Consider the following 23,501-nt stretch of genomic DNA (forward strand, 5'->3'; position numbering starts at 1 on the left):
GTATATAAATTCTGTGCTATGAGTTACAAAATACTTGTAGTACGTGGCTATACAAATGCTTATTTTCAAAGAATTATATCAAATCATATAAAAAAATTCTCAGTATTTGTTAGAACTTTTATCGCAGTTTCAAAGCGGGAAAATTAATCACAAACGTGATGAGATAGGAAAGAGGAAAAAACAATTGTCAATTTTATTTGGCTTTTATTGCAATATATGAATATACATTTAGAAACATATTGCATCAAATGTCTTAATACAATCTTTGTGGTGGTCCCATAGTAGATTTGATGTGAAGGGAACGCACGTTTTGCCAATGCTTTTTCAACAGAGAAACCAAAAAGTTTATTGAGAGATGTACATTTTGTACCAACTCGTCGGGTGTCATGTCGACGTGTCCAACGGCTACCGACAAGCACAGAACCTGCAGAACAAAGACAACAGTTATTAAATGTTACAAGCTCGTAAATAAAGCAAAAAATCGTAGAGTAATTATATTCGCTCTACGTACTTTCTTCATTTGAAATTTAATGGTAGCTTTGACTTCGTCAATCTTGCCGACCATCGATTCTTGATGAGATAACAGCCCAGGGAATTTACCGGCTTTGTTCAAACCGGGACCAAGTAAACGGGGAATTTGCTTAATCAATGATTCACTAGCCAAGAAGGCATCGTATTTCTTTGCTACAAAAAGAATGTAAATATGTCAAAAATTTTTCAGTTTTAATTCTAAATAAATGCCATAAATTTTATTAAACAAATTTTTTTTTTAAGAGAAATGTATCAACACGGATTGAGGTATAATGCAACGATTCACATTACCCTCACCTAGTGAAGATTTTAATCTCCTTCCTCTTGACGACCACCATTGTTAGTATGTTAACCAATGATGGTGCTTTTGGGAAGGTAACATTTTATTGCCATTAACTTACCAAGCTTCTTAACAAGCTTCTTATTCTTATTAAGCTTCTTAAGTGCTTCTGCATCCATATATGGAATATTATTGGCTTTAGCTTCATCGCAATGCTGTTGATCACCAAGAACACATACTTGCATTTTTGGCCTGGGAATATTCTTCAACCTGATTTGATAAAAATCGATAATAAACATTTAAAAAAATGAGATTGTGTCTCTAAATTTCTAGAATATTTAGAATTCCAATGCTCTCAGATTTAAATATTTTGCTACATATATTGTTCAGATAATACATGCAATAAACATCATGGAACATTGATGAATAAACTTTAGAACTAATATTAGGTACAATGAATAAATCTATTATATTGTTAATAATTTACAATATTTTGCAAATATTTCTCAATCAAAAAATTTGATATTAAACAATCACTTTTCTTGTTTAACAAATGTGACGATAAACGTATATAACTTAACACATATTTAAAATATTACTTGAAAGAATAACTTACCAATAGGATCATGAGTCATGATCCTACATAACAATCTTATATAATTTATAACGGTATAATACCTCCCCAATTTATTTAAGACCCTGGGTACAGGTCCGCTAGGTAAAAACCTAGCTCCCTGATATAAGGCATTTTTTTTACAGATATTTTTAATAAAAAAAAATAAATGTATGCACTGCTATAACCATAAAATGAAAAAAATGCCTCAAAATCAGGTAGAAACATACTTGACGGTGCCTGAGAAACGTTTGTCCTTCTGTGGATCATAGTTCTTCAAACCGATCTGAAGCTCTATAGTCTCCAGAAACTTCCTTTTTTTCTCTTGCGAATGCTGGAGCACGGAATTTACGCACTCGTATAGAGTATCACGCGAAACTTTGGACCTATAATTAGAAAATAAAATGTACATGTGTAGAACTCTCTTCGCAACTTTACAAAAATTACTTTTATAGAAATGGCAAATGTTTTAATAATCTGACGATATTTTATCATATTTAGAATCGAGAAGATTAAAATTAATAATCGTATTAAACTCGAATTGTAATAAAGTAAATCTGTATGAAAAGAATATTGTTTATGTAGGCCAATGTTAAGATTCTCCAATGCAACACGAAAACGCACGTTGATACGAGCACGTTGATACTCATGTTACAATCGGAAGCATCGTGCGGCGAAAAATAAAACGCATTTGCCAATAATTGCAGTTTAATATATTTATTTAATGCAAAATGGTAAAGTTAAAATAAACGATTGCAAAAATTGGATAAGATTATTGGATACTCACGTCATCTTATTCAGTAGACGATGATGACACGGCTAACCTTCTCGACGACCAAAACCAAAATGGAAGATAACATGGCAGAGCACAGGAACTTGTGTTACCGGTGTTCCAGATGGCGGTTCTGTAGCGGATGTACTACGCTACTCAGTGTCATATATGTTTTCCGGTCTGGAGCAAAGCTCTTAGAGTATATCCACACAAATTAGCATAGCACATCAGCATATGCATAAGGAAATAAATTGATTCATTCCTTTATGCATTTTCTTATAAATCAATTCATTTTTTTATGCATATGCTTATGCGCCTAAGTTTGTTTAAATTATACTTTTAAAAACCATATAATTTTAATATTTCTAATATTAAAACTTTTATACATTAAATATATTACTGCAATTTTAAACAGTTTTAATATTTATTAAAATAATTTTTATGTTAAATAATTATTGCTGTTAGTTGGCAGCATTGATACTCCGAAAAATTCAATTGGATACAATTTGAATTGTGCGTCAGTGTAGAACGCGTCGCGACGGATTGCAAAGTCGTATTCAAGTTGCTCCGTATTTTCATGTTTATTTCCGTTTAAAAGTGAATCTGGTACGCAAAATATTATCGTGAGTGTTTTTATGAAGCGCTGAACATTTGTCGCAACATAATCAAGCCATCGCAATAGTCAGTGTACTTATTTTGATATCAACAGTCCTCTTTTGTACGCTCGGAGCTGATGGAGTCGTTTCCTCACTTTTCACGTTATTCTTCTCGTCGAAAGTGCATTGAAAGTGCGTTACTGCATCAACATAAGGTATGTGTACTTAATTCGTCGTTCTATAATTGACAATAATTTGTCAGAAGCATTATACTAATTATACGCTGTTCAGAGAAAAATTCCGAGATTGCACGATGTTAGGTTATCATATAAAATTGCGATGCAAAACGCCAACGCATAGTACACACAAACAAATATTACTATTTTCTCATTTCGCGTTAATATTCATGTTATTAGTGTTTTTCGCATTAGGCGGGTGGAGCGCTGCATACGAAATGCGTGTCATGTGGCGCCACCCGCAGCCAACCGGCGAAACGTGGCATTACGCGAGCAGACGGTCGAGACACGCGCGCGCGTCCCGATGTCAGGCGATCAGCTGGTGCGCGTCACGGGTTCGTTTATTGCTCCCGTCTCTCTGCGAGGAGTCCCCGTGTATCGTTGTCGTCGCGTGTGTTATCTTCTCGCGTCCTCGCGTCGCGCGATAGCGAGCTAGCGAGCAGCGCTGAGAATCGGGCGAGCGAATCGACGAGCTATGCGCTTCGACGGTCAGCGGGGCATGACGGGAACAGGTGACAATAGTGCCGCGCCATGTTAGATTTCACGAGATCGCGAAACGCGCGCCGCCGCTGCCGCCGCTGCTGCTGCTGCTGCCGCCGCCGCTGCCGCTGCTGCCGTTGCTGCCGCTAGCTGCTACTATCCGTGGTAGTGCTAGTATCCGTGGGGAAAGAGTGAGAGAAAGGGAAGGAGGAGATTTACACTTTGTTTTCTCGGCTATCGCGCGCGCTGCTTTCCTCACGACGGTGATCCATCCGAAAATCATCCAAGCTGGATAGGTTACCCGAGTATCTCCGCGATACCGTGGACTGGTTTATGGGGTAAGTCAACTCTCTTTTCTACAGTCAAAGTGTACAGCGGTACTCCGTCGTTTCTTTATTTTCCTTTTTTCTCGTGTACGCGCGCGCTGTCCGAGCTGTCCGTGATCTCGCGTGCTCGCTCCGCTTCGCTCCGGCGTGGAGGTTAACCTCCAACCTGCGTTAACCTGCGCCTGCGAGCGAACGTGAGCGAGCGGCTCACCGTTCCGCTCGTCATGCCGTGCGTCCTCGTCCTGTTGGCGCGATTATTCGCCGGACTCGCTTTTTCCTTGCGAGGAGAAAGTAATCGTGGCGAGAGTCGCCGTCGTGCAGCGACCATCTCCACGGATTTTTGATGCGTCGCTACGGAACGTCTTCGTCATCGTCGGCGTCGAGTGACGCGTGCACCTACAGAGTGCTGAAAAACTACACGTACACGCTTTACATTCGAACTTTATCAAACTTTTATCTCGAAATCCATTCTTTAACGAGGGAATTTTAATCGAATCTAACTGGACATTAAACTTTCTTGAATCTTATCTTGGATTTTGACGTTTCGACGTTTGACATTGAATATCTTGGCGATTAAATATGCAAGAGAATCCTTGGTTAAATAAGTCCGGCCAGCGATTTTCTTTTTTTTTTCTTTGTCACACCGAGTGTCTCACTGGAGAAACGGTTTTAATGACGGATTCTCTTCGATTTTAATGACGGATTTTGCTTCTTTGATGAGAGTTTCGACGATGTCATTACAGCGATATTTAAACTTGATTGCCGTCAATCAAGCTTCGAGATTGTAATAAACGCGAAATATTTTTTTCCGAATGATCTTAAGTAGACTTATGGTGAAATTTTAATTGCGATATTTGGTGTAAATTGAGGAAAAAAGGAACGTCGATAGAACGATGCTTGATTCATTTAGTGCTGTAAAAAAAAAAAGATTGACCTCAAATTTGTCGAGATTCTAGTGTTAACTGTGACGGTGGGATGTAAACCGCAATCGATTGTTTATTTCGAATGAGTCACGCTGATATATGTATGTATGTGTACATATATACATATACATAACGATGTTTTATTACTGTTTCTTCTTTATTTCTTCATGTGAAAAAAATTTCATCTAAATTTTGAAAATATTTTTTATTTCATTCCAATAATGAAAGCATTTTAATTCCATTTCACTCAAATTCTGATAACATTTGAATGCACAATGGCACATGTAGAATAGTTCAATAAACGAGTTTAGTCATTTTCCGTTACGCTGACGTATCGAAGGAATGTTTTCTGATGAGATACCCCGTAGATCCAGTTATAATGATAAACAGAGAAAGAAAGCGTACTTGACCATGTTTAACGTTAATCGGGTTTAGTGCGGTCTTTGGGATCACTCGCATGGACAACCACGGTTTACTTATACTACTTAGCGGTTTCCCTTTTGCTCTATATATTCGCGCAAACCTGCGATACAAATTTTCCCTTAATGGTTGCACGGGTCGCGACTGGCTAACCATCAAAGGAAAATTGACGAAATGGTTTTAGTTGTTTTCGGGCTGCACGAGTTCGCTTACGTAAGACATAACACACATATATACCGCTCCTATTGACATCGTCGGACCGGAAAAGGTTAAGCCGCAATTATACTCAGTTTTTTAAAATTGTGCCGAGATAAACTCGGCGATATTTGCAAGTTATCGTTTTTTTTTTTTGTTTTGCAGCTATAAATATTAATTGCGCGATTATATCACGAGATTAAATTGAACGTATCAATTTTTCGTCGATATTTTGCGAGCAGCTGGCACGCAACATTTCGAAAACAATGTTATTAATGCTGTTATAATTATTCCTTTATTTACAATTTTATTCTTGTTAGTGTTAATTATTACCACTGCTGTGATTATTATTAAATTACAGATTTCACTCATAATTATTATGTTTAAAAATTATTAATGCAATATTTAAATTTGAAGAAATGTGTGTAATCCCTTTCTAAAAGGAAGTTTTACGACTCTGTCAAATGTATTCAACTTAGTCACCTCGGTAATGAAAGCATTATTTTCGCAATACGTGCTTCTTAGCTGTACTCCTTGTTGCGTAGGGGGTTAAGTGTACAATAATACTTAATGATAACAAAGGCGATACGAAGTACGACGGAGTCACATTTATCGGACTTAATTTGAGACACGCGAACCGCTCGTATAACATAGAAGAATTGGTGTTACAATTACGGTCGAATCGATGATAGAACAGTGATCCACCAGTTCTATTTCGTCGATATACCTGCTGCAAAGTGTTTTTCGTGATTTCGCGCAAGCAGGCTTTTTGCGGGCAAATTTATGCATAAGGTTTCCCAATGACACACTATTTCGTACATAAGATCTGCACGCTAAATCTTCCCATTCACCGCGACAAAATCACGAATTATTATGGATTTTATTCTGCTTTCACTGCATTTGAAATTGGCTAGCTGTTGAGTTTCTCTAGCGATTTAAAAAAAAAAAAATCAGTCTGAGTCTCTCTATCTATTTCTCGGATCGGTGTTTGCGAAACATCCTTTTCTCTATTTTGAGCTTGCATGACTTTCAATAACACTGTGCCATAGGTCAATGAATTCATTTTAACAGCGACTATCAGAATATAAAACAAAAATGCAATATTCCGTTGGCGAAAAAAATTTTTTCTTTCACAAAAAGATCTTTTGTTCGAGAAAAATTGACTTAGCACAACGTGCAGCGTCAGATTGAAAATAGACGAGCCAATTAGCCGCCGAAAAGTGGCGATAATTCACGATTTTACGCACATTTCGTCCGGCGATAATATCACTTTAAAAGCCCTTCCGAACGGACGCCTTCCTTTCGGCCGATGATTTAATTAGCGGTATCTGCCATCAGCGTTAAACGGACGTCGTTAAGGCGTAAACACATCGTCGCCTTGTGTGCATGCGCGCCAGTGTTAAATCGCTATCGTATCATCAGTTTGCGAAGGTCAGAAAGCGTCGAATACATATTGCGAGAATTCGTTTTCGATAATTAAAACCACGAAACTCGTGGTTATTAATTATAGTTCCGAGTTAGCAGCTAAGCTTTTGATTTAATTAAAAATTGTTTCGGTTTTGGAGAAATAAAACGAAAACGTTTGATGCATCCAAGATAAAAGGTGCCTTGAAATCGACGGAAAGTTGCCCTTTGCGAGTCTCGCCTTTCGAACATGCTGCGGTAGGCTATCTCTTTTTGTAGTTTCTCGAACTTCGCACGTTTGATATTTTGATACCGTTCGCACCGCTGCTTCCTGCAGCTCAAAGGACAGTGCTTCCCGTTAATTTACTTGGCTGAAAATGGCAGCTTGAGTGTCTCTAGCGAGCGAGCAAAGTCTGCTCGCTGGCGCGAAACCGAACGGAGCGATGACTCACCTCGATCTCTTGCGGTACGATTGGCTTCCTCGGTGATTCACGCACGGTTGCGCGTTCGCCAAAACGCCGTGACGTTACGTTTCCAGCGCGATGTGTCGCACGCGATTCTTTCTGATTTCAAAGGTTTCAATCCTTAGAGAAAGTGTTTCGGCAACATCGACGTAAAACTAGAATTTATGATCGAATAGAAGTACATCGACGTTTAATTGCTTTAAAAGAATTAGGCAATTAGATGGACAAAAATAAATTTAAATGCATTTGCTGTGACATTGAATATCCAATATTCAAGATAAAGAATTGATCGTAAAATCTTCAGGAATAGATTCTCGGAATTTTAAAGAATTTGCCTTGTCCTCTCTGCAAGGTTTTCTGCGCGAGGTCGCGTAATTTTGGGATGAATTAAAAGGTGTTCACAATTTTGGAACTTGGCTCGTCGCGATGTTAATCATCCCGATTTACGCAATATACGGTCATTCGGTTAATTTAAATTCGTTCAACGAATGTATAAGAAGGCTGTTTATACATGACGTAAGTCATAAAGATGTTCACGTGAGCAATCAATGTAATTGAAAATGATGATAACGTAGTGCAGGCTATCTTTCGTAATGAAGAGGCAATGAAGAAGCAAATACTAGTTTTCCGAACCATCGCACTTTCTTACACTTGTCTGAGTATCTGTTATCTGATAAGTCGTTTGGTGAAACGAATTAATCTAAGGTACTGAGAATGAACGAAACGTGCCTACGCGCAGAAAATTTTATATCAAAAATTACTGTGGACGGAAATCGACGAAAACCGACGGACCGCGGACCGAAAATTTTTACTATGTTTTACATGTGAAAAACATAGTAAAAATTTTTATAATTCCTTCATGATTCGCGGCTACTGCCGTACATTATGTAATTTTTGATATAAAATTTTCTCCGTGTAGTAACGCGACGTGAACTGCATTAAACTTGCGACACGCATCAATAATTGTTCAACTTCTCGATGTACCATAAAATCTTCTTTCTTTCTTCGTAAAATTTTCCCAGAATGCGCAGTATCTTAGAAATCAATATACACGAATGTTGGCAGAATTTACAAATGTAAACATGATGAAAGCTTCGATTCGGGGTTTGTGCCGATATGTACGATGATATACAAAGCAGCACGAACAAACAAACAGGTAAATTACACACAACTATGTCAATGACGCTATCGAGTGAATCAATTACATGCTCGCGATATATTATTCATTCCTGCGTTCGGCGAGAATATCAAGCTTCGCCCCGTCAATCCATTTTATCCCGGTCCTCGTGTGCACTTTAATCGATATTTGCTCAATAATATCGAATTTACCCATAGCGGCGCAATTAGTATCAATTGAATTCCCAGGAATATTCGAACGCGATTTTATTTATCCCTAATTCTATTTCACCTGAAATACATCCCGAAGAATATTTTGTTACACAATGTGTTAATTCTCGTAGCGTCGTGTGTGCGATAAGTTTATTAAAGTAAAGGGAATAAAGAGTCGAGACGTATGTGTTTTATTACGCAAATATTTACACACTGTTAATTATAGTCGCCGCAACACATGTTATCACGAAATGTAAAAAGCCAATGTGTTTGCAGTTTCTCACTTGTAAGCCTTAAACCTCGTTTCTCAACATCCTATAATAGACATCTGCTTTTCACTTGTTCAACTCGTCTTGATTTTTTTTTAATTTATGCTGTTCCTATTTTACAAATTCACAATTTAAATAAAAAGAATAGTCTTAAATTTTTTATCACCTTTTCAGCTTATTACAATTAAGATGATATTCTTTACAATTTCTAAGGATGAAATGAAACTGGGACATTCACGGTGTCAGAACATTATGAATAGGAGATGAGAACAAATTAACCTCCGCGAACGTCCGAGTGAAGAAAAAGTACAGCACACTCTGTCTGTTCTAATTGTATAGCTGGATGCTTAATTGCATTATAACTGCTCGTTTGATTCCTTAGTCTTGTGAAGTTTAGTGTTCCAAAATGCCCATTCGGATCATTAGAACGTACAAAGAACAAGAATGCCGTTTACTTAAACGCGTAGTCAACTACTTTATTTCATGATAACGGCCACTTTATCGCCAGTTTTTACGATAGCGGTAGTTCTCAACCAACCGGTGCTCTCGCGATTGCACATTCCCGCCGGTTTTTCCGGGCAAACAGAGTTATCGCGTTTATCACAAAATATTGCCGCAATGCGCCGTTGTCCTGGTATCGAGACCTTCACTGTGTACACGAAAAAATCACGGTGAAGTTAAACGTAAAGCAGCCGATCGACGCGAGCGTCGATGAGGTTTAATACCCATAAAACGTTAATTTTTTTTTATCTCTTTAAAAACTAATCTCTAATTAATTTAAACACTTTTCTCTTTTTCTAATAGATTTTTATTTTAATAGATTATTAACGACTCCATTGAAGTTTCACTAAAGAAAGACTTGATTTCTTTTTAACTGTCTAAAAAACGTGTAATGTTTGATAATTTATTTTTCAATCGTGTTACAACAAATATATCTGTCTTATTACTTAAAAACGTATTTAAATTCTAAATTGCTGTTTTAACAAAAAATGTGTTTTTTTTTCATATATGTATATATATTTTTTCCAGCGATATATCTCCATCGATTATCATTTATTATTTTTCGCTATGAAGGATTAACAAGTTTACAAAGAAAAAAGGCGCGCTTGTCAAAAGGTGACAAATTGCAGAATAATAACCCTAGCATTAAACTTTCGTTATGTTCTCTCATTTGTTACCATTAGGTCATTACGCGTACATATGTATCGATTGGGAGCTGCATTGTCAGTTTTGCCGAGGCACACTTGTTCACGGCCTGATTCCCGGGGAACTCCCGAAGGAAACGTCGCGGTCTGTACACGCTTAGGTCGGCGTCGCATTTACTTGACATTCGTCCGCACCTCTCGTTATCACCGCACTCATTTTTCACGATAATGTCATCCGACGTCTCGCGGTTGGCAGAGGCATATTCGTGAATGGGAAAATGTCGGATGATTCACGGGCGGGCAAGCAAAAATAATCGGCCCCGCGGAATATTCTCGCTTCGCCGGATAACAACAGCCGGCTCGTTATCAGTAATCGATATCGGCCGTGTGTTATCAAAGTACAGCGAGGATCGATAACGATATCGGTTGTCCGCTTGCGAAATTTAGCGCGATTAAGTTATCCGCTTTATTTACGTATAGTCTGGAAAATACTTTAATGTAGCCACTAGATGTACACAGAAAAAAGGAATAATAATAATAACGCCGTTGGAAAAGTTGAGTATCGCAATATAATCTTGATAAAATATATTTTTGAAGTTTTAATTCGATTTTTATAAAATATAACTTTGACTTTTCAACTGGATCTTTCTGTCACATAATTCTTGATTCGAGAGAAAAATTCTTTATTTCTATCGTTTCATTGTGCCTAATGGAAAATCCGGGTCTCTCTTATGATATCCGATACCGAATCGATATAAGTATCGATAGCCTGTCGAATTTAAGCGTCACTCGTGTCGCCAGGTTTCCAACGCGTGCTAATAATAGTTTCCTTGTAACGTTCGCTCGCAATTGGCGACCGTATATACCTATCGGTCAATTCGAGCCGGCTGTGTAGTCTTCGATATCTATCCGCTATCAACGTAATTAGCGCCGATATTTCTCTCCAAACCGACGGATACCAGTGACAACTGCTTCTATCCCTGGCAATGTTCCGTCGCCAATCCCGTTTTTCAACATCCCGTCATTCACGTTGCAATAGTACTGCCGACGTCCTGCAATTCGTCTGACAATTATTTCCATCAATAATATATGCGTCCAATAAACGCGTAACATTGTACATTTCCATGATCTGTTTGTCAATGTTTCGCGTAATGGGCGAAAAATGGCGGCGAAGTATTCCACGTTGAAATTTTAATTATCATTTAGCTTTAATTAATGTAATTAGAATAAATAATAATTGGGGCAGAAGTGCCGTTAGTTTGTTATGCACACTCGAATTTTGATCGTAATTAAAATTGAAACGGAATTATTTGATGTTGACAATTAAAAAAGTTGTGTCTAGGCTTACGCGTTCTTCCGCCTAAAAAAGAGCAGTCCTCAAATTTATCGATGATTCTGCCGCAATAATTTATTTGCCAGAAGTATACCGGTATTTATAATAAAATGGGTTCATTGCGCGCGAAAAATCCATACCATTGAGAATAATTCCGAAAGATTCAAGCACAGTGAAATATTATGTTGCACGCGCTGGGCGGCCTTAACCTTTCACATTTGCAACGCGAAGCCCGTGAACCAGTATCCTGTATTTATTCGCACAGATGGAATACATTAAGTCCCGTGCCGTGGCAATACGCACGTGTACACCGGTTAAGTTGCTTGTCTGGATGTATTATCAAGATTAGCCCTGTATGGTGTCGCAATTAATTGAAACGTTATATTCCCTCTTCGGCTCTTGATTTATGGCACAATCTCTCGTCTCGTATAATCGATCAGCGAGAGACAGCTTAGAAAGTTGTTTACTAAAAATTGCAATTTTCGCAAGACCATTTCCTTTAGCAATTTTACTTGGAAACGCTCTCTCTCCCGTCTCTATCGGAGAATCTCCGATATTTGTATATAGAAAACGAATGTATTGACATGAAACCAATGAGCGACGGAAGCAGTTCAGCAGCAACTCGTCGACGATTAAATTTTTATGTGTTTTATTGATTAATCCTTCGAGACGCGACGGAAATCGGGTCAAAACTGACCCGTTGTTAATATTTTCAAGCACACGTCGTATTATACATGTAACGTCTGACACGCGCAGCCTATGTTTCGATTTTTATGTATTGAATAAGTTTAAAGTAAATAATAACGTAAAATTTTAAAAGAAAAATTATTTCATCTTAAATTATATTATTTATTATACTAATTTTTTCAGAAAGAAAAACACGATTTAAAAAAAAATACGTAAGTAATTTAAAAAATATATAATTTTGCATTTAAATGGACGAGCGATATTAAAAATAGTATAAAAAGTGAAATATGCATTTGATAATAAAAATTGCTGTATGCGAAATTCACTTTCATCATATTTTCCGCGAAAGTTTTAAAGCCGATAAAACTGCTAGTCGCGTTATTGAAAGACATATTTTCTTTTGTTATCTCACCGCGATTTTATTCAGAGGACAATAGCCTTTTTATCATCCGGTTTATCGTGCACGCTTTTGCTCCTATCACTCTTTGCCTAGTCGAATGAGTTAATTCTCTCTGCCGGTTCTTTCTTTTATCGTACGCTTATCAGGAAAACGATCCTGACGAGGGATAGACACCGGGGACGCCGTCGAGCGATCCTTGCGCTGCGCCGCAACTCGTTAATAGACGGAGAACTTGTTCGGTTTCGGTGCGGCCGATCGTTAATTGCATTACGAGTCCGCTCGACGGGCGGAAGAGGGAAAAAGATCGAGGGCGAGAGAGAAAGAGAGAGCGAGAAAGGGAGAGACAGAGGTAGCTGCGACGCTACACTCTGATCCGAGGAAGCCCCTGGTGCTCTCTTTCTCTCCCGGGGCCGTCTTCCTCCTCTGCACCCGCTACCTCCTGAACGCGACGGGAACCCTCTCCTGATCCTCTCTCCCCCCTCTCACCTCAGATCCATGTATCCCGCGTGTTCCCCTCTCTCTTCCGCTTTTTCTCTATCTGCCGCGGCGACGGTGGCGGAGAGGACGCGATCGTGAACGTGGACGATTGCGCGGTGGTGGTACCTGGCGAACGGCGGCCTGCCTCTTGCCTGCCTGCCTGCCAGCCGCTTGGAGAACAGCTATGTCAGTCTGTGCTCCGTTGCTGGCCTAGCGGCCGGCCGAGTGTTTCCCACCGACCGGAGTATACACGTCTTTCCCTCTCTTTCTCGCTTTTTTTTTCCGTTTCCATTTTTCCCCTTCTCCCCGTCGTCCTCCCCGCTGTTTTATGCCCCCGGTCCAACTTCCCGCGCCCCCCTGGTACCGCCGCGTCCCGATGTTCGGTTTGGGTAACAGGAAGGTCCTCAAGTACTCCGCCATCGAGACGTCGCTCGCGGTCGACGTCGAGGATACCGTCACGTGCTTCTGCAGGTCAGTTTGTACTTGTCCCCGCGGCTACGTGACCGACGCTACGAATCCGACCGGCGCGTCCTTGTACGCGCATCCCGGTGTATCGGTGGTTAGCGATGCTCGATAGTAGTGGTGCGCGTTCCCGTGAACCGAGAGATGACCGCCGAGTGCGCCGACGATCTCTCGCTGCACGCTCCTCAAAGATGTTCACGTGCCGGTGATATACAGCGGCTCTCTCTCGGTTAAAATCGGCCGCATGTGGCGACGCCGGAATTTCGTTACGATTCCCGTAGTGTAGTGCGACTGCTTTGAATAAATAAGGGACGTCTGAAAGGTCATTTTTATTCGGAGATTTAAAATAATTTATATATGTTTCTTTATATATATATATAGGATGAAACATGAAAGGATACTCTTGATGGATATCTTTTAAAAAACTCGGAAATATCGTTAGAGTGTTTTGTGCGAAATGTCCGCTTTATATAATATATCGATAGATTTACAGATAATATTTTCCAGGAAGCGAAAAATATCGAACAAATTTAGTCTTTCGCATTTTCTAGAATGTGAGAGAAGCCATTTATAATCTCGTTTCAATCTAATGTCTAAAAGATTTGAAAGTAGCGAAAGGATTAAAAGTGATTAAAACTAATGAAAGAAAAATTTGTTCAGGATAATTTTTTTGCAATTTCAAGGTTATTAAAATTTTTTATTAAATAGTTATTCGGATATATTTCTCTAAATGCCGCACACTGCATACGTCATTCTTAAATCACTGTCGACTTTGATTGTAAACTGTACATTTCGCGAAATAATGCATCATTATTTGAAACGTCTTCTCGTGAGCTATTGTCTTTCGATGCGAGTTTTAAGCGAACCACACTTATCTGTGCCACTTCATTGTTATCGCTGATATACAGACTTTTGTTAACTATTGTGACGACGTAGAATGTGACGAACGGGGAAAATAATGCCCGCAATTCATCCTTCAGCAATTTGTCTAGGTTTGCGTCAGAGTGGGAAATATAATGACATTCGCAATCGCTTACTAATGCGTCTTTTTTTTTTCGAATTGTTACGAAACACGCGCGCGTCGAAGGACGTTGTTTAACGGAGCGATATTTATGCGCTTGTCTGATAACAGGAAGCGCATTCTCATCATATTGTTTCCATAAGACACGATAAAGTTGGGGCACGATAAACGTGCGGTATACACGATAAAATGCATTCGCAACATCTGTTCGTGAAAGATATTGCGGCCAGGAAATATAGATGGGATGCGCGGAAAAGTTCGCTTCGGCAGGTTGCTGCGAAAATACAGAGAGCTGTTTTATTAGACAACGAGGTTGTTTCTGCGAAAAGGCCAGCTTGCGGAGCTTTGCTCCTCTCGGCGTGATCTAACAAGATATTTGCCACGGCAAGGTACATCGAAACGCTGAGACACAAGCGAGCGCGATGGCTGCTTTCGCAATTTTACGAAATAAATCACAGGAGAAAATACGACACTGCAAGAGTACACCACTACAATAAAGTATCTTATCAGGCAACTGTTTCTCGCAAGAGTCTCAGTTTGCACAGCTTGCTATCCGCTGTTGACTGCAACAGCGTACGGTATTTAGTTCGCGTATTATCTTCGTCGAACGATCGTTAAGCAAATAATATCTCGCGAATTTAATTGGACAATTTGTGCTATCGCGCAGCGGGTTATCCTAAATAAATCATTCGAAAGTGTCTCAAATGTGTCTTAATTAAAAAGGATAAAAATGATACTTGCGAAATTTGAGGATGAGAAGCTTTTTAAGATATATATATATATTTTTTTTTTAAATCTGAATTTAAAAGTATTCGCGTAAATAAACTTGTAAATAAATAATATCGTGAATAAATTCTATTTAATCGCAAGTAAATTATATTTAGCGAATAAATTGTATTGCAAATAGAGACTTTATTTACGGAGAAAATAATTTCAACCAAAAAATACAGGATATTTATATATTTCCACGGAAGCGGTAGGATCGAGCAAATTTTACTCTGCGCGTGCAAAGCGCAGGATGTATTGTGAATCTCGCTGCCACCAACTCGTATTGCGGCTTACTCGCGCATCCATGTGATGTAATTACGTTGCGGACATGTGTGACGGGTGTGTTGTAGCACGTGCCTATGATGGTCGCGCGCTCGGCGTGGTTAAGGGGCCGGCGTCTCTGCGGCTTTCGAAACTCATCAAGGATGCTCATATAGCGTACCGGTTTTTCGTCTCAGTACCTTGAAAAATACTCCGTTTTCATAACACGGACCGGTATACCTTGAACGGAAAAGACATGTGATATTTTGCCGGTAGCGCGTTTTTACTTATTTATCCGGTGATCGCGACGGTCTTCTGTGCGGAAATTAACTTTTAATTATTGATCTGCAAAACACCACAAATGAGTGATGGAAAATCTCTCTCATTTTTTTTTTTTTTCCTGGATTTTCTGAAACAATTTTTTTCAAAATGATATTAAATATTTTTGTACATTTAGATAGAAGAGAAATAATTGCATTGAAATTAATTACGTATTCATTTTGTGTAGAAGCTAAAAATAAAAAACAAAGTTCAAATATTCGAGAAATTTCACGTGCTTTATTAAAAATGAAAATTAAACCTAAGTGTACATAATTACTTGTTAATTAAAAAATTCCCAGTAGAATCATAAATTAGATATCCAAATTTAATCAAACGTCGACTTTGTTATACAAAACGAACCGCAGTGAGATATCAAATTTTTATGATTTCTGTACAGTTGTGTGTTACATGTCGCACTTTATCTTATCACAAATAATTTCCAGTCGGTGTTTCCTCAACGAAGCCAAGAGCTTAATTAGCGCGGGGCATATTTAAGTTGTAAGGCAGTTTAAAATTAAAAACTCTCTCGACGAATTAAGATTCAAACGCGTGAATAACTAATAGAACCTCATTTTCGCTGCTTCGTGCATATATCTATTCGTCTCTTTCTGAACTTCAGTGGCGCATACGATTAAGGTTAAGTCAATATTTGCATTTGGCGAGGTGCTATTGGGTGGGCAAGCTTCACGCCTAGATCGAAGCCAGAATTAAGATGACGATGACACGACCTCGATTTTTAACGACATTCACGCTCGATTGAAGATATCGAATTGGCGCTCGTGAGATCGCCTGTGCGAATGTTAATTCGTAAACTGTGCGTGCGATAGTTGAAAAAAAAAAAAAAAAGAAATAATTCTCTTTGAAAAAAGAGACAAATCGAATACAAATATTTGCACATACAATTTTTTGTTCTGCGCTTTGGAAAAGCTATCAATTTGCACACGCTTTTGGCGTTCGCGTTTTAATAACTGTTATACAGAGAGGCGGTGAGACTGCGGGGGTTTATTACGATCCGGTGGTGGCGCACATGGTAATAGCACGTCAAAGTAATAGCGCGACGTCTGTTCCCGAAACACGAAAGCCTTTAGATAGTTCATTCAGCTCTAAGTGAAATGAAACAGAGCGGATTGATGGCAGCGCGTTTATAGCACGTGGCAGTTTCGCGCGGCAGCGAGCCGAATTGGATCGCACGTTTTCATTAAGCTGATTAGCATAGTGACACTGACATTGTGATAATTGTGGTAAAAAAAGAGTCCTTGAGCTATTTCGTTCGTCCTTTCCGCAGCGTGACAGCCGGTTTCGCGTGTTTGCCTTTAATTTCGCTTAATGTCTCGATCAGCAAATTGCCAAAGGCGGAAACCATCGTCCTCGATTTATCATCGCATATTTATCGATCGCTCATTTTGCGAGGATCTGTCGGCGCTCGACGGACAGATAGCTTTTCGGTCCAATCCTCGGTACGACGAAGACGAACAGTTTCGTGAGGAAACACGAAACACGAACCGATTAATGGACATCCGGCGAGCAGAGACGTCAGGCGTGGCGAGACGCGACGAGAAGGCCGGTTTCGCGAGAACCGCAGACGGACCGCAAACTGCTGTGCCGCACAGTCCGCATCTCCTGCCGGACATACCGCGGATGGGGAAAACCTTCTTCTCAGCGGAAGTCGCTCGTATGAAGCGGAAGCGCCCGATCGCGCTGAGAACGGAATTTGCTCAATCTCGAGGGATAAAAATAACTTCAAATTTTGATAAGGTCCGAATAATTGAATAAATTTAAAAATAACTTTATTCGGTCGCCGATTGTCAATTTAATACGACCAAACTATTTTTTTTTTACGAAATTGTTAAACGTTTTTCAGAATTCGAATATGTTTTTTTCGTATTTTATCCTCTGTATCGTATATCATTTTTTCTGTATCATTTTTCGTATCACTTTTTGTATCATTTTTTTTATCTCTGACGTTTATGACTATCCTTCGTATTCTGTTCGGGACGTTCGCAAGGACAGGTCGGGGTTTCTTGGCGAACCGCCCTCGGGGGTGGTGACGCGTGATGGGAGGTAAACAAACGCGCGGAAGAAATGTTTGTCGATGGGGTAGCGCCACGACGTCACACGGAGGCGCCTACGCGGCGCCGTTCATCCCACCATCGATCCGCATCCTTGTAAAGGATGTGATCCCGCAGAAAAGGGGACCAGCCGCTCTCGGATGGCGCTTGGCGCCAACCCCCGATGCGAGCGTTGCTACCCGAGTTTCTCTCCCTCTCTGGCTTTTCCCGTCCCGATAATTATTCCACCAGAATTGCGAATTGTCTCGGTCGAAGTTAAACTGCCCATGTAGGACCCGATTTAAAGGATATCTCCTCTTTGTCCCTAACTTTAATTGTTATTTCGTTGGCTTTCGCTCGCTGAAGAGCTTAATGTTGAGATGGCGAGATTAAATCTCGGACGCCTGGCCTTGTCGTGCTTTCCGCAATAATTTCCATGGATTATCTTGCCGGATCTTTCAGATAATCTTGCAGCAATTATCGATACACAACGCCCTTTCATCTCTGTCGGATGTAATGATGTCTCGTCTTTCTTGCGAGATAAGATAAGCTGGTTTCTCCAAGTTTCTTATACATTTTATTTCTGTCCGATGACTTTCACTCGAAGAACTTGAGATTGCGAAGTTTAATCTGCTTCTCAAAAATAAAAAATTGATGTTGAGATTGCGAAGTTCAATCTGCTTCTTAAAAATAAAAATTCATAAAAAAAAATGTGTTTACACGCACTGACGTAGCGACGAAACATTCTGGGCGCTCGGAAACTTATCGAGTACGGCTACAAAAGTTTGTGGTCAGCATCTATCGAAAATCACTTTCAGAGCATCCGTCGAGGAGTTTTACTGCCTCTTTTCGGAACGGATGCAGCGCGTGTGATTCACACGACGATTTTCCTTCCTGCCACATGTGACGATGACATAACGAATTGGTTATTCTTTTCCGCTATTTCGAGACACGCATCATCTACTATTAATTTGCGAATATAATCCTCTGAAATAGACACGTCCTAACACGTGCTAATAATCGTCTCGTTTACGCTCTTCGTCAAAGGTGTGGGAGTGAATAAAAATTATCATTCGTGCGTGATATTCGCCGCGATATTTCGATGCTCTTTGATCTTTTAAATACACGTCCTAAAAATAGATCGCTCAAATAAAGGTGAAGGAAACGCTCTTGGCAGAAGATATATACGGAAGCGTTTCAAAAGTAAAAGCAGGAAATACAAGCGCAACTTGCATTCTGTAATAATCTTTTGCTCTTATTACGAAACGCTTGCGTCATACTCGAAAGTATTTAGTTGTACAATAACCTGGTTAGCGGCAAATAAGCGCAAATGTTACTTTACATTTGAAATTTCGCAAGTAAAATTGCGCACGCGAGCTCCGAACGCGATATAGGATTGGCCGCCCGCGCACTCACGTTGCTAAGTCGAAATATCGATACGTAAGCGCCGCATCAGTAATTACTAATAAGCTTATGAATATTGCGCCGCTGCAAAATAAGCGTCTAGATTAACTAACTAAATCGAACGAAATCACATGTAATTTAGTTGTTCGGCTAAATTACAACTATTACACGTTGTTAATGTAATCTTCGCTCGCATCGATGGAGGTATATTATTTGGTTTATTTAAGAGACAAACATTACAAGTACAAATTAATCATGATAACGAACGCACGCGTTTCCCGCATGCACATACCGTCACGCACAAATGTTTCTAGACACGCAGATCGCGATGTAATTGCAAGATTATCGATACTCGTGTTCTTTCCTAAATTAAACGATGCAAATGCACGGCAAGCGTTGTGTTTGCGCGATAAACATTTTGTTCCGTCTGTTTACTGCAGATATCATTTCGATTACAACTTTTGACAATTCGAAGACTCGAATGTCGGATGTTACGCTTTGATCAAACGTCTCAATCTCCTACTCACCCCTGCGGAAAATCAAAGATTCAGCGAGTACGTGATCCGAGGAAAATTGAGTGACGCGGGGTTTAGCGCGATACATAATCAGAAAAAGAAATGAGATATACACCATATTACGGAGGGAAGGAGAGGATCAAGTCGCGAAACGGGGGAGGAAGGATGGAAAGAGAGGGAATCCGTGACGCGCACGCGGAGCGCGTATCCTCTCGGAGAGCGGCGTGGCGGGATATTGATTGTCGCAGAGTCGGTGCGCCGCTCCCCTTCGCCGCCGCTCCACGCGCGGTGGTGCCGTGCCGTCCGGCAGTCAGCTGACTCGAGTTACCCGACTCACAGCTGATCCGACGCACGCCGCCGGCGCAACCACCGTCGCATTGCCGCCCTCGCGCCGTTCTCCCTCTCTCTCTCTTTCTCTGCTTCTCTATCCTTTATTCGCCTTCGCTCCGCGAAATGAACTCGCATTCTTTCTCCGTCTGTCTCTTGCGTACACAACGCGCTTAATCCTCGGTATACCGAGGAAATCGGTCATCATTTATGTTGGGTTTAATGCGCCTAGAATGGAATTTTTTTTATATCTTTAAAGCCGCTTTATGCATACTTGATAAAAGAATGGATATCAAGCCTTACTTAAATATAAATTCTTAGTTAGAACTGCTCGAGATAGAAACTCGGAAACTAAGATTGGTATACCGAGGGTTAAAGTTGTTTCTGTTGAAACTTTGGAAAGGTAAAGAGAGGGGAAAAAAAATGTAATGTACAAAGTTTGAAATGAACAGAACTGCTTCTCCCGATAAATCAACGGCTGGAGCGTGACACCACTTTGCCCGAATTTTCGACTGGCAGAAAAATTGTTTCCATTTTGACGTTTTGTCGAATATTACATTTTCGAAGAGAGAAAGATAAACGACGGAGGAGTGTTGCATTTTCGCGGCTACGCTCGATAACACTCTGCGATTGTCGCGCGCGGGATAATTCATTTCTGCGTTCGGAATTGGCATTCATTTGACAAAGCTCGTCCTTTGTCGCTAACGCACGTCGGCTGGATATTTCTGGTTTCTATATCAATCGATTAGTCGCTATTCACTATAAATAACTCGTTCATTGAAGAATATTGGCCTCCATCCAGGCTTATAATTGCAGCTATGATTTACTTTAAATACGGATTTAAAAATAAATTTTATTATTTATGTTAATCGTATGTACTTGTGCGAGGCTTAGCAGATGCGGTTATGAATGCTTTAACCTGTTAACGGGGTAATGTTTTCTTGGCCAAGAATGGCTCTGTGCGCACAGTTAAAAAGTAATCAAAGATGAATTAACTCGTCTTGCCAGCAGAAAACGCGAATACGACTTTAATTATTGGCATTTATTTGATTTTTCAACGATGTATGAATATAATTTTTTAAATTTGCGACGAATTAACTCATCTTCTTTAATTAATAGGTTTAATTTTTTATGTGATACATAAAATTTGTAGCGTTTTACTTTTTTGTATAATTAAATTTTCCCTTTTTTAAATTTAAAATAATTAAGTAACTTATTGAAATTAGGTAAAATATTGATTAACTAAAAATAAAAATTGAAAACAATACGTCTGGTTTTTCTGTTTTTGCTTCATTGAAAATTACTTACTTTGCTCGCATTGTTTTCAAATAATCGCATTGAAAACTCCAGAGAAATTATTCTATTCTATAATAACTTAAAGCTCTTATTTTCCTTACTGTAACAGTATGAATTTATCCACGCGGAAAGTTTCATATTTGCTTTTTTCCGCTTGCCAAGTGAACAAATAATATTTACCATTATTTTTTTTTTGTTTTCGAAAATCTCTCGATAAAAATGTCAAATGAAACAGGTTTCCTTTCCCACAGTGGAATGTATAAATGTATCAATATTTGCCAGTGTCGACAATCATCTCCAGCTTGCATTATTCACACTTTGGCGCGATTTTGACCGACCAGTCGCGACGGCGGCTCCGTCAGGCCGCGATCTCGGCAGTCGCGTCCGTGCGCTCGACGACGGCGCGTCGCGCGAATCGAGCCACCGCGAGGGTGTTTATCTTCGTCTACGGGTGGAGGGTAGAGTCATCAGACCATTTTCGCGGTCGTGAAATGCGCAAGAAGCAAGGACGACACCTGCTCCCCGGATCGGACGGAACGAACGCTGCTCTTGGTACTTACGAGTGTCGAGTTTAGAAAGTTCGTGACGGCGTGGTCCTTTTGACGCTTCATCTCCCGTTTTCCCCTCACTCTTCCCACCGTTAATTTTTTTCCGCGCTCGCGAAACGAGGCATTGTGAAGGAGGAAGCCTCCTTCCGCTCGTCATGGCTATGTGATAGGCGGCGATAGCGATCTGCGGCGCAACGCGATGTGATTCGATTAGGGGAAGCATCGCGGCATCGAGCGCGGCGTGATGCGGCGAGAGAAGGGCAAAATATAGAGAGAGGATTTGCACGCGAGAACCGTGGCGGATGCTGCGCCTGCGGGCGCAATGATCTCGCGAGGCGACGTCTCTCCACGACTGTTCCTTTCCGATCCCCGCGAAATGCGGACACGCTGCGGATCAGCTCGATACGCGTGTTTCTTTCAATATCGGCGGTTTCACGAGGACGTGGAGAATATTGGCGAATCTTCGGATGATAAAAGTAATCCGCGCGTGCTTGTTTCTCAATTAGCTACTTGTATTCTTAGGCAAAAGGAAATAGAAAAAATGGAAACTGTATGTTGCAGAACTACGGGAACAATTTTAGCACGTAATTATTTTTTTAGGAATAAGAAGCATGAAAAAAAATGTTGTAACTTACAATTTTTAAGTAGGTAGAAAATTCGCGAGTATTTTCGTGTCGGGAAATTTTTGAACGACGCGTTGCGTAACGAATTGCAAGAGAAAAAGGAACAATTTCGAGCTATTTTCAGCTAAATTACAGTTGACTCATCGAACCGTGATGATCGTTTTAGAACAGAATGAAAATTATTATTCTCAGGTAATTTTATTTCTCTGGCTGAATGCTTCTCATCAGAATAAAACCAGATTAGATCACTATTATTCGCGACGAATAAAGTCGTTACGTAAAAAAGGAAAAATATCAGACAAGAATGATGGAAGCGTAATAATAAATCATTGTTACGTAAATGAAAAATGGTTGAGGGGGCGGGAGGGTGATAGGGAATTATAGGAGCAACGGAAACCGAAGGCCGAATGCGGGGAAAGGATGCGAATTATATACAAGCGATGTAAATTGAAGGCTGTGTGTGTATATTTTCCGTCTGAAGCTCTTCGTGAATTTTCGAGAAAACACTCGGATACGTGCGCGCGTCTGGGGAACGAGGGAAGAGAATAGTCCCTTATTTACTAGCCTGGTCCTTCGGGATTCTCAGCCAGAGGCTGACTGTGACGAATTCTTTCTGTCCGCATCCGGAGACGTTGAATTCAATCCTCGGCAGGTACCGTGGGATCTTTTAGGCTCTACAAAAAGCGCCGGTATTCCCGAGGTGAATCGATCTGGCAGCATATTTCAGTCACCTTGCGTAAAGACGCATTAAAAATAACTTTTTCAGTCACCTTGCGTAAAGATGTATTAATCATATATATATATACATCAATTTTATATAATATTACTAAGTATAAAACGGTAAATTTCGGAGGAAAGACATCAGTCCATCAAAATTTTCCCGCTCGACAACTGACAGCGAGCACTTACTTTCCTTTCGCTACCCCATTAATCTGGCTTGAATTGAGTGCGGTTGAATTTTTGGACGCGAACCGACGTGACCTCGTCCGGGTCACGATCAAGGACGCACATGTCACGGCTTCGTGCA

At 40.1% G+C, this 23,501-nt stretch overlaps 2 protein-coding genes across 4 annotated transcripts in view; one reads left to right on the forward strand and one right to left on the reverse strand.

Moving 5' to 3' along the window:
* Nucleotides 1-184: 184 nt before the first annotated feature.
* Nucleotides 185-2,363, reverse strand: RpL10Ab (ribosomal protein L10Ab). The gene is made up of 5 exons (XM_012375181.2): nt 2,212-2,363; nt 1,655-1,810; nt 933-1,081; nt 512-684; nt 185-424 (listed from the first exon to the last, which is right to left on the reverse strand). The coding sequence occupies exons 1-5, from the start codon at nt 2,214-2,216 to the stop codon at nt 254-256; spliced, it is 654 nt and encodes a 217-aa protein (XP_012230604.1). The 5' UTR covers nt 2,217-2,363; the 3' UTR covers nt 185-253.
* A 932-nt stretch (nt 2,364-3,295) lies between these two features.
* Mob2 (MOB kinase activator 2) overlaps nt 3,296-23,501 on the forward strand; it is a 29,294-nt gene continuing 9,088 nt past the window's right edge. Inside the window, exon 1 of one of the 3 annotated variants that reach the window (XM_067357140.1) lies at nt 3,296-3,846. Coding sequence is in view for 1 of the 3 variants with exons in the window: in XM_012375261.2 (XP_012230684.1) it covers nt 13,209-13,351 (143 nt within the window). In the remaining 2 variants the exon portion in view is untranslated. Of the gene's footprint in view, nt 3,847-13,064; nt 13,352-21,654; nt 21,856-23,501 lie in introns of those variants that run through there. The other 2 variants (XM_012375261.2, XM_067357141.1) reach the window with 2 other exon arrangements.

The sequence above is a fragment of the Linepithema humile genome, chromosome 6, assembly GCF_040581485.1.
Source record: "Linepithema humile isolate Giens D197 chromosome 6, Lhum_UNIL_v1.0, whole genome shotgun sequence".
NCBI lineage: Eukaryota > Metazoa > Arthropoda > Insecta > Hymenoptera > Formicidae > Linepithema > Linepithema humile.